At 44.8% G+C, this 12,500-nt stretch overlaps 1 protein-coding gene across 1 annotated transcript in view; it reads left to right on the forward strand.

Annotated features, from left to right (window-relative positions):
* Window positions 1-12,500, forward strand: part of nbas (NBAS subunit of NRZ tethering complex) — a 180,097-nt gene that overhangs the window by 32,290 nt on the left and 135,307 nt on the right. Inside the window, exons 20-24 of the mRNA XM_062550682.1 lie at window positions 2,529-2,633; window positions 3,177-3,313; window positions 6,150-6,236; window positions 9,184-9,334; window positions 11,455-11,640. Of these exons, the coding sequence (XP_062406666.1) occupies window positions 2,529-2,633; window positions 3,177-3,313; window positions 6,150-6,236; window positions 9,184-9,334; window positions 11,455-11,640 (666 nt within the window). The remainder of the gene's footprint in view (window positions 1-2,528; window positions 2,634-3,176; window positions 3,314-6,149; window positions 6,237-9,183; window positions 9,335-11,454; window positions 11,641-12,500) is intronic.

Raw genomic sequence — 12,500 nt, forward strand, 5'->3', positions numbered from 1 at the left:
CTAGTTCTTACTGTAGTCACTGGTCCTCTAAGCCCCAAGAACCTCTTGATCAGGATCTAATGTATCTCCGTCTCCTGTGGCGTTTGAGCTGATCATTGATCTCATATGCACTGTGTTGTGCCTCTAGTATGTACAGCTTTCTTATTAGCATAATCCAGAGGGGACTTGTCCTTGCTCTGACACACACACACACACACACACACTTAAAACATTCAGATCAAAAGTTCAGCAGGTGTAGGTTATGGTTTAGGAAGTTCAATGTTGTCAGTTACATAAGCCAGTTTTGTGTTTTCATCACCTCAGAACAAAATGTTTGACAAAATAATAAATTAATTAAAGGTAGGGTATGGAATTAGCTTTTTTGGCCATTTTTGCTAAATCACTTGAAATCCTATTCCTAACCCACTTACAGCCACTGAGTTGGAAGCACTGAAATGGAAATTAAACACGTCAAACATCTGCGGAACGGGCAGGGCTCAAAAAACTCCAGCCAATAGTATTCTAAACCCTATACCATCATTTCACAGCTCATTCGTCAATCTAACGGTCTTCCTCTTCCTCCTCCCCCCCCGCGCGCGCGCGACCCTTTCGTGCACATAGCACGAAAGCTGTTGACCGCGAGTCAGTGCTGAAACGAAACTAACTAGGCCTGATGCATGTCCCATAATGTTCCCCTCTAGTTGTATGTGTCACTTCATTTCTATACAAACTAAGGCAGCGGATACCTACGGAAACTCAATCACCCACGCAATAAATAAGCTATGTAGCAAAAATTACATTTTACCGTGACTCGAAGAGTGAAGAGTCATGAAACCGAAACTTAAATGCTTGGAGCTACAGTGGAATAGGCGAACCAACGGGCCAGCACTAAACTTGGATATTTCAGAAGATAAACGCCCTGGTAAGAACCAAACCAGATTCTGTTCAAATATACACACCTATGGCTACTGAAAAATGTAAGGTATATCAAATGCTATTTTGGTGTATTAAAATGCATCGTTGTTTTAGAATTTCCGAACGAAAGGGCTGGTAGACTAAGGTGCTTTTACCATAATGTAGGCTATAAAATCATCTACCTTGTCTGATTTGTGGAACTATTACCTACAACCCTTTGGAGGTGAATAAAGAATGTAATTGGGGAAGTTGATGTGAGCGATTGTATGGAGACCAGAGCTCATAGTGCATTTCATTTAGCCTGGCTCGCTCTCGCGCATCTGAATTCTCGCTTGTGCATGAATGTGCGTCCATGGAGGGCGGGACTTGAGGTTGTATATGTTCAAAATCTGCCAGCCGTTTTGCGAATTCCGTACCCAACCTTTAATCTGTGGTTTGGTGAATTTAAAAATGTAACGCATAGTCCAACATTTCTGTGGCCCTCTGGACTAGCTTCAAGGTGTTTCCTGCAGGGCGTCGCAGATAAATTGTAATGACCTCACCACTTTTGTGGCTTGAAAACGCGATTAAGTTCTCAGACAGCCTACAGACTTAGGAAATGTCACTCCATTAAATATCCTCGTTGTTGAGTTTCAAGGTTCAGTTTTGACCTTAACATTCAGACAGCTCAGACACATGGCTTTCGCTTGCCTCCTCTCCTCCTTTTAAGCCTTGCTTTCTGCTTTCTCGCAGTCTCTCATCATTTCTTTTCTTGGTTTGCCGCCCCCTTCCCCCAACAGCAAAAAAAAAGGGAGCAAAAATCTTGATTTCTCTCTTTTCCAGATTTACTTACTTTTCTAGAACTCACGTTTCTAGCTGTATTGCAAAATGCATTGCAACAAACGTTTAGTGCATAGCTAGGGCACAGACGGTGGATGCATAAAAACAGCGACCAAAATTTTTTTTATAAATAAATCAATAAATTAAAGGGATTGTCAGAAGACAAGTGAATCCAGCCTAGCCGGTCTGCTTGTGTCTATGTTATTACCAGGTCAGTCACTGTTTCCTCCATTAAGTTTCTGAGGCTGAAATTAGCCTTTAAAATGTCAGACCTACCCTTGAGCGCGCCACAGGAAATTGGCCACACAAACTGACATTCCTTCATAATCAGCGCATAGCCGATAATTGAAAATAAATAACAGAAATGAAATTAGCCGGGAATTCATTTTCATTTTATTCATAATGGGCATTGTGCAGTGGAGGAACTATAGAGAGCTGCCCGCCCTTTGTGAAGTCAAGGATCATTGTGCCGTTGAAAGGAGTTTTCTCAAGCTCCCTAACTTTTTATCACTGCGATATTGCTGGAATGGCAAAGACTCTAAGCTCTTCATGCTTGAGATTGTAAGGCTTTATGGTGGTCTTATGTGACATTTCATGTCTGTCTCTCTTTCCCCTCTCTCTCTCCCTTTCTTTCTTTTCTTCTTTTTTATGACCCCCTATGTCTCTCGTTCTCTTACTTTACTTCTCTTCTGCCCTTTTTCTTTATTTCTATCTTTCTGTCTCTCTCCTACCCCCCTCTCCCCACACTTTCCCTCTCTTTCTTCATTCTTTCTACACCTCTCTCTCTCTCTCTCTCTCTCTCTCTCTCTCTGTAGGAGATATTGGGCGGCCCTCACGCCGCCGAGGAGAGATATGATGCTGAATTCTTTAAGACTTTCCGCAGTCAGAATATTGTCCAGTCAGCAAGAAACTATGCCAGGGTAAAGCCCTTTATCGCCCCAACTGTGTGTGTATTTGTGTGTTTGTGTGTGTGTGTGTGTGTCTGTGTGTGTGAAGGGTGGGGGTAGTGTTTATTTGGCTTGGTTATGGTGAGGTGTGTGCATGCTGTTTTGTTTCTGATGTGTGTGTGTTGGAGTGTGGAGGAATGTTTATCTGTGTGTTTGTGTGTGTGTGTGTGTATGTGTGTGTGTGCGCGTGCCTGAGTGAGTGTGTGATCATATAATACTGTGAAATGTTCATATGTGCCATAACTCAGTGGTTTGAAATGCATATATTTTATATGTGCTCTTGGATTTGAAGCCCTGAAATGACCTTCTGCATCTCATTCTTCCTTCCCTATTTTGTTTTAATACTTTGGTGTGTGTTTGTGTACGGGTGTGTGTGTGTTTGTGTTTGTATTTGTGTGTGTATGTGTGTGTGCGTGTGTTTGTGTTTGTGTTTGTGTGTGTGCGTGTGCGTGTGCGTGTGCGTGTGCGTGTGCGTGTGCGTGTGCGTGTGTGTGTGGTTGTACACATGCACAACAGGAGAGCAACGTCCAGGCCCTGGACATCCTGTTCACCTACCACGGGTCAGAGTTGCTGCAGCATCGTCTGGCCATCCTCCGCAATTTCCCAGAAACCACCTCTCCGCACGAGTACACCATCCTGCTCCCCGAGGCCTGGTAGGTCACGTCCTCCGACACCACCCTTCCACTGGGCCAGAGGTCCAAAGGTCCAAAGGTCATTTGGCCAAAGGGGGCAGTGCCATCAGATGTGTTTAAAATCATTTTGGACTATTTATTACCTCTGCCAGGTTTTGTTGTCATTGGGGTTTGTTGTCATTGGGGTTTGTTTGTTTGTTTGTCTGTTTTTCTGCCTGTCTGTCTGTCTGTCTGTCTGTTTGTTAGCAAGATAACTCTAAAAGTTATGGATGGATTTCGATGAAATTTCCAATTCAGGAAAGGTCTGAAATGATCCAAGGAAGAAGTAATTCAATTTTAGAATGATCCATATCACCGTCTGGATCCAGGAGGCGCTTGGCGGCGGTCTGCGCTCTCTGAGTGCTTTTCTAGTTTATGTACTGTTTTACTATTGTTTACTCTATTTTCATATTATCTGTTTATTCTTCTCATAAGCTTTGTCAGTTGTGTAGATGGTATGCCTGTAGGTTATGAAGGTTGGATTTCATTGGTTTTGCGCCCCATCTTTTATCTGCTGACGTTCCTGATTGGTTGATTGGAACTTAAAACGAGCTAGGCAGCCTCCCACAGGGCTGTATGTCATTGTGGAAGACGTGACGTTATCAGGACAGCTCTTCACATATCTGTGTGTGTGTTGTGTCTCCGCTGCACTGCCATGTAGTTAGTAAACCGGCAGCAATCTAAAGAACAGTGTTTGTTGTTGTCCAAATCTGCCATACAGTGTCCTTTCAAAAAGCACAGAGAGATTTCATATGTTTGCGATCATTTATTTATTTATTTATTTAGCCATGTGTCCCGTGTGCTTTTCTTCTCTATGAATGTTCCGTACACAGCTCCCTTGGGAATAGACTAAATTGTTGAACCGTGTGTGTGAGTGTGTGTGTGAGCGAGAGAGAGACAGTGATAGAGAGTAAGCCTTTGTGTTTGTATGCAAACAGTGAGTTGTTTTGACACTCCTGGGCATGTTAAGGGGAAAAAAATGGTAAAATAATTGTACTTTCTAAATTTATACCTGAAGCATAACAGATCAAATTCTATCAAAGCAGGGATCCTCGACGGCTGGTGACAGAATCTTAAGCAGCTCCCCTGCGTCTATCCATCTCTCTCTCTCTCTCTCTCTCTCTCTCTCTCTCTCTCTCTCTCTCTCTTTTTTTTTTTTTTATTTCCTTCTCTCTCTGTCTCTATTTCTCCTCTCGCCATTTGTTTATTTACTTTCCTCTGCCACCTCCACACTCTCTTCACATAAACGCGTCCATGCACACACACATCGACTTACAGGGACAGACAGACACGTGCATGCGCACACACACACACACACACACACACACACACACACACACACACACACACACACACACACACACACACACAACCACATAAACATAAACAAACCACAATCATAGACACACCCACACACACACACAGACACACACACACTTTACCCTTTATGTGTGCAGCAAAACACCATTATGGCTGGCTATATTTGACAGTTTCTTGCCTTTTGAGATGTTTAGCGGTGCTCTCCATTGTGATGTTATGTTTTGAGCTGAGTTTCCCAAACAGTTGTACACATGCATACATACTATATTTCATGAATTGTACATCATTTGACTATCTGCGTGTGTGTGTGTGTGTGTGTGTGTGTGTGTGTGTGTGTGTGTGTGTGTGTGTGTGTGTGTGTGTGTGTGTGTGTGTGTGTGTGTGTGTGTGTGTGTGTGTGTGTGTGTGTGTGTGTGTGTGTGTCTGTGTGTCTGTGTGTGTGTGTGTGTGTGTGTGGGGAAAGGTAGGGCATAGTTTTGGTGCACTAGTAGCACAGAGTTTGGATCTGATCCAAAATCTATTTCTGTAAGAACTTTGCACCCAGGTAATGTTTTGAGTTAGTGTATACCACAGTCTGTCTGTGAATGTATATTTCTCTTTATGTCTGTAACTTGTGTGTGTGTGTGTGTGTGTGTGTGTGTGTGTATCTGAAAGTGTGTGTTTGTTGTTTGTGTGAGAGTGAGTACGTGATTAATGTCCGGTTGAAGTTGCCGTGAGCATAGACTCTGGAGCGATCTGATATATGCAGCGCTCGGAGAGAAAAAAAGAAAAGCCCTCCCCGCGCAGCGTGGTGACTAATGGCACCTAAATAAACTGTGCCCAGACTCCTCTCGCCCCCCTCCCCAGTTCTGTTGCCCTCCACCGAGGGCCAAGGGACTAATTTGGCCCAGCCTCTGTCTCTAAATTACCCCCCCCCCCCATCATGAATCTTCCCTCCCATTCCTGCGCTGTCTCAACGCCCCTCTCTTTCAGACCCACAACTCTCTTCGCCTCTGTTGCTGCGCTATCACTTCAACACTTTTACTGTTTCTTTCTTCACACCGCTTTTCTTCCTTTTTTTGTTTACCCCATACCCCCCTCCCCCCCCCCATTCCCCCCCACACTCTCCGTACTCATGATCTGAATGATTTGTTCCTGGGTGTAGTGCGGAGCAGGTGAAAAGCTGTGTCAGCAAATAGGAAGTGAAATGCAGCTTGTGTGCGTTGGGTTCCTTTGCAGAATATTTTCAGGTGTATTATTACGTCGGGGTGCTTTCAGCAGTCAGGCTGCGTTCTTTCCATTTCTCATTTCACATTTGGCCGTTTGGATATGTCTGTATGTATGTTTTGATTACTTTTTTGTTTTATGAAGTCTTACTCTCTCTCTCTCTCTCTCCCACTTCCCCCTCTCTCTCTTTCTCCCTTCCACTCCCCCCCCTCTCTCTCTCTCTCTCTCTCTCTCTCTCGTTGTCTCTCTCTCTTATTCTCTCTCTATCTCTCGTTCTCTCTCTGTTTTGCAGTGTTGATGATCAGGGCAGTCTGGTATGTATTCCATGGGATGAGCGGAAACACAGAGACACAGACTGGTGTGAGGAGAGGGACTGCAGGTACATACACACACACACACACACACAGACACACACACACACACACACACACACACAAACACACTACAGTCCAGTGCTCAGTCAGCAGTCTCTGTTTGTAACTGTTACTTTTGTTTTGCTCTAATGCCATTCACTCAGCCTTGCAGGCTTAGAGGATTCAGCAGAGAGCTTCTCTTCTGACAGAATTCCACACACACACACACACACACACACACACACACACACACACACACACACACACACACACACACACACACACACACCAGTAGCTCCATCTTCCCTTCAAATTGACAAAACACCTACTAAACAGTCTTGCTCCTGGGTGAGGGTGAGAAACTGTCCTTGTGTTTGTTTTTTTATTGGCCTGCGACTGAAATATACACTAAAGCATTTACCTGATTCTACTCAAAAACATCGACCGCACTCCTCTGGCCCCGTCTCATTACTCACACTTACAGTACGCCCCTGTACCCTCAAAAGTACACATTTTAAGTGTTCACTATGTTTGCCAAATGCATAAACCCTCCAAAAGGGTGAGAAGCTAAGCTAATTACCTTTTTTCGTTTTCATGACCGGGGCCAGAAAAACAGTTTTTTTTTCTTTTTCAGTTTTAAACTCTGGTGAGTAGCTTCGGTCTTCAGTTGTAATACGTTTGGAGGCGAGACAATATAAACTCTAGAAAACCGTGCTTGGCAAAGGTTCTGTGAGTTCATGTAAAAGAAATTGAAAAACATGCCATTAAATTGTTGGGAACGGCATCCTTGATTGCTTTGCTCAATTTAGAATGAACCAAAGATGTTTTGTCTTTAAAAATGCATGTCAGTCATCTTCATTGCTAAGCAACAGAGCTAAATTAGATCATTTACCTCAGCCTCAGAGTTGGGAACAAACACAGTGGTACTGGCAGATTTTGCCGTATTTTACCGTAGTGACAATGCAGTATGACACCAACCTCAACTGTTGACCGCCTGGCCGGCACTTCCTGCGACTGTCAGAAGAGTTCTCGGCAGTCTCAGCCGTATGAAAGCCGCCGTTGGCCCAGCTGGAATTTCAGACAGGGCACTCCGAGACTGTGCTGATCAGCTGGCAGAGATGTCCAGGAGGTGTCCAGCAACCTCTTTGACCTCTCTCTGTTTCAGTGGACTGTCCACCATAATGCTTTGAGTCTGTCATTATGGTACCTTCTCCAAAGAAAACCGCAATCAAGCAGCCTGACTGACTTCAGACCTCTGGCTCCCAACCCCCCGGTGATGAAGTGCTAAAGGCCCAAGACACATCAAATCTTAACTCCCACCCACCCTGCACCCTGTGAGGATGCTGTTAGTGGACTTCAGCTCTGCCTTCCACGCCATCATGCCCCAACGGACTGCTAAAGCTGGCTGTCAGAAAGATCTCGGTACACATGCAGATGGGTCAAGAACTTTTTGAACAAACCAATCACCGTCTGTAAGGATGTGGACCCATCTCCCACCCCCCACCCCCCCCCACACACACACACACACACACACACACACTCAGTCCTGTGGAGCTCAAGAGCTCAGTGTCAGTGTGCTGAGCCCTCTTCTCTACTCTCTCTACACCCATGACTGCACCAACACAATCATCGAGTTTGTAGATGGCATCATCGTGGTCCTACTAATACAGGGAAGGATTCTTTTAAACTCTTTGAGTGGCGCTGCATCAGATGGACAGTCTAGCAGTACAGTGTACACCTCCAAAACAAAGGAGTTGATCATCTGCTTCAGGAGACCGTGAAAGGAGCCCACTCCTCTATGCATGGGAAGAGGCACAGTGGAGAGTGTCAAACTCCAAAATCTTGGCACACACACACACAAACACATCTCCCAGGACCTCACATGGACTGTCAACACCACCTCACTGGTTAAGAAGGCACAGAAGCGACTCCACTTTTTTAAAGACACAACGGAAACCCGAGCAGCTGTTGGGAGTCCTTGAATCGCAGCTCTGCGGAGAGCACGCTCGCGCCTGGCATCCTGGAGTGGTAGCTCCAGCTGCTCAGAGCCTAAGCAGAACGCCCCGACAGAGAGCCCTCAAATCAGCACAGAGAACCACCAGCACTCAGCTGTCGCCACTAGAGGACTTTTACATCATTAAGGACTCCTCTCACCCTGGCCACCACCTCTTCATTCTGCTGCCTTCTGGACGGTGCTTCTGGACAGTGCTTCTGGACTGTGCTAGAGGTCTATCAAGACCCGCCATTCCAGACTCCTGAAAAGCTCTCTAACCCCCTGTAAGGTGATCGAGGTCTATCAAGGCCCACACTTCTAGATTTCGGAAAAATGTTCAACCCCTCTGGAAGGTGGCAGAGGTCTATCAAGGCCCACACTTCCAGACTCCTGAAAAGCTTTCTAACCCCCTGTAAGGTGATAGAAGTCTAACAAGGCCCACACTTCTAGATTCTGGAAAAAACTTTCAACCCCTCTGGAAGGTGACAGAGGTCTATCAAGGCCCCCACTTCCAGACTTCTGAAAAGCTTTCTAGCGCTCTGCCATCAAAGCACTAAACCCTGTCTCATAATTAAGCCCATACTTAATTACACAATGACCTCTGCATTCCAGTACATTCTGTACAGACTAGATGGGAGCAGTACAATGTACTGGCCAACAACCCTGCCACAGTACATGTTGCTATTTATTCTGACTGATAAGTCTGTATGCGGGTATCGGTGCCTATCTGTAACATAACCTTCACATGGGCCCTTTCTCAACCTCTCTCCTTGATCCTCGATGCTTGGTCCTCCAGGCTCATTCCCACTGATCTATAAAGATCACTGGATAGACTATCTCATTGTTGCCGCCCTATAATTTTTTTTATATACTGTAGATCAGTGGAACGAGGACTGAGGAAGGGAGGATAGATATAAAGACGAATGAGAGAGGCCCACTGTTCTTCCAACCAAACTCTTCCCCTGGGTTTCACTCTACAGATCACAGGTGGAGACCAACATTCCTGATGAGGATGACTTCCTGTATGTGGAGGCAGACCTTGAGAGGTTCCGCATAGCGGATCCACCAATCATACTCCTCACTGACTGGTACCTCACGCGGGCTCAAGATATTGAAAACAACTCCAGACAGGTGTGTGTCTGCAAGCCCTCTCTAAGTGTCTAATCCATAGACTGTGTGTCTCTGTGTGAATAATAATAATCACTTTGTTATAATAATAATAATAATAATAATAATAATAACAATAATAATTACAATCATAATCATAATGCAAATAATAGCAATAATGATAAACTTTGGTTTGTATATTCTTACCACCTGTTCCTTATTAGGACAAGAGAGTGCTGCTCTTCAAATGGTATTAAGGCCATCTCATCCTCTCTCTTGAGATATTCTGAACCCCTTGCTCTCGTTCTTTTCTATTCGTTCTTTTTGTCTTTCTTTTTTTTTTTGCTTAGGCAGCCTGGTGCACAGAGACCGCATAGTGAGAAATGACCCAAAAGTAAAACTGTGCATTTGTGACATAAATTTGTATTAGCCTTGATGAATGGTCTTCTGCAGGAGCAGGGGGGGAAATTATGTGCCATATTTCACTAGTTGGCTGCAGAGATGAACCTGCGGCATTTATCAGTGTTACACCAGGAGCCAGGGCTTCACTAGAAGTGTCAGAGGATAATGTTAATATTGGCTTTTCTATTGAGGATTAATACGCAAAGGTGGTGCTTGTCGGCACAAAAAGAACAGACATTTTCAAGGTTTCACTTTTTGATTTATTTAAATTAGTTGCTGGGTCGATCTTCCTCATATCAGGAACATACCAGGGGGGACATTGTTCTACAATGAGTCAGACAGCATAGCGCAGCCGTCTTATTTGTAAAATGAGGCCATTTCTAGAAGGCTCATTTCTGGAAAGCTCTGTGGAGTTGCTGAAATCGGTGAGAGTTTGAGTTTGAGTTCCACTGTGATTATCTGCACATCGGGGCATTCTGTTCCGTCACTGGGACTCTCCTCACTCTTGATTGGAATGCGCCAATTGTGACATTCTGGGCCAATACCGATGTTGAATTAAGCAATAAGCCCCGAGAGGCCGTGGGTTATACCAGAGAGGGTTAAAGCGGAGCGAGAGGCGCAAACGTTCGATCATTTCCGCGTTCTGTCTTTACAAGGGGGAGGGGGGCTAAATCCCCCTTTAAGCAGACCTGCTAACATTCGAACTGAACTGCTTGCCAATCTGACAGAGATCGATATCCCACTATGACGTCTTTGCAACACGCCCCTTTAAGCAGACCGGAACTGTTCGAATTCTGCTTCCATAGAGATGCATTACGTTGCTCTATCTTGTCAATATTTAAGGATCTTTGGTTATACTGTATAATCGAACAGCTAAGGGGCGTTGTTAGGCACGACGCGAAGCGGAGTGCCTAAAACCCCCTTAGCTGTTCGATTATACAGTATAACCCACGGACTCGAGTGGCTTATTGCTTTTCTAAAACGGTTACTACGTCGATCTAGCAAGATTTCATGAAACAAAAGCACAGCAACGAAAAAGTAACGATATATTCATAGATAATCTTTCTTCCGCCAAGAAATATATTCCCTCCTTATGAATGGTTGCCATGCAACAACAAGACGCAGCAACTGCTAGTTTTGTGCTAGCGCATTACTATAGAACGAAATGCGGTCAAGGTGTGAGTTTATCATGATATTTACAACGGCATCGAACGCGATTCAGCCAATCACAATCAAGGACCGGAACTATCCGTTTTAGAAAATAACAATTTGTCCTATGGCAATGTTTTTTTTTACTTTATTACATAAAAAGGAAGAGGAAAAAGTGATCATTAAAAAAAATAACTGAACCATTTTCATGGCTTTCAGGCCTTCGTAGCACTATGTCTGAATGCCCCTGTCGCACGTACAGCACCACAGCATGTATCGTGCCTAGTACAGTATTGATGCACCACCATGGCAGATGAACGTCAGCCACTGGTATTGGTATACAGTATGTCATATATAAATTTGTTGATGGCAGATTTCAATCAACAAAGCTGATATTCTCTGATACCACTGTTGGGCAGATATATTGGTACATCCCTAATTATTTTTCATTAACTTAGTCACCTGAAACCCACCCAAGGCTATGCATTTGGTCATTCTCGTCTGTGATTGGCTAATCACTCTAGCTACCCTTCTGTGAATGTCAGTTTGTGAGGTACTGTGTCTCAAATGCTTGTCTATGATTGGCTGTGCAGGTGGACTGTGCACTGTCATTGGTTCGTCTGGGGAAGGAGCGGGAGATCCCAGGGCTGGAGCGCCTGTGTGATGACCTGGTTACCCTGGAGACACTGGTGTATGAGACGTCATGTGACCTGAGCCTCAGCCTACGGGAATTGCTGAAGTTGCGGGACATTGACAAGCTCCGCCTTATCATGAAACAAGTATGTCCATACAGCAGACCACACCCACTCGTAATTTGCACAGAAGGATTGATGTGCCCCCTCTTTCCTTCTTTCTTTCTTTCTTTCTTTCTTCTTTCCCTCCCTCCCTCCCTCCTTTCTTCCTCCCTCGCTCCATCTCTCCCTCCCCCCTTCCTATTATCATGCTCATTCAAAGGGAAAGAGTGTTGCCAATGAAACTTCTTTCCCATAATATGCCCTCCTGTCTGTCAATGTGCCTCTCCCACTCATCCCCTCCTGTCTCTCACATGCATGGGAATGTAAATTACACTGGAATTGTTAACGTCTCAGCCGTAATGGTATGGTGCACAAGCACATGTTAGAGATGAAGCCTCTTCTCTCTCTGTCTACTTGTCAATCAGTTACTCACATTCCTCTCTTTTGAACTTCACTGTAGCTTTTTCCCCTGATGGTGTTGTGTGTGTGTGTGTGTGTGTGTTGTGTGTGTGTGTGTGTGTTTTGTGAGCTTGCATTGAATCCTTCAACATGCCAACATGGGTATTTATGCTCTCTAATGGTTGTATTGTGTGTGTGTGTGTGTGTGTGTGTGTGTGTGTGTGTGTGTGTGTGTGTGTGTGTGTGTGTGTGTGTGTGTGTGTGTGTGTGTGTGTGTGTGTGTGTGTGTGTGTGTGTGTGTGTGTGTGTGTGTGTGTGTGTGTGTGTGTGTGTGTGTGTGTGTGTGTGTGTGTGTTCGCTCATGCTGGCAGCTTGAGTCCAGCAGGTCCGTGTGATGTGTAGCTATTATTAGTCCCGTCTCCCCCTGGCTCTGGTTCTGGCATCCCTGTTTGGACTGTCAAATCTCAGCGTGATGCTCTCATTCAGAGAGGAACACACACACACAC

Source organism: Sardina pilchardus, chromosome 12 (assembly GCF_963854185.1).
Source record: "Sardina pilchardus chromosome 12, fSarPil1.1, whole genome shotgun sequence".
Classification (NCBI taxonomy): Eukaryota; Metazoa; Chordata; class Actinopteri; order Clupeiformes; family Clupeidae; genus Sardina; species Sardina pilchardus.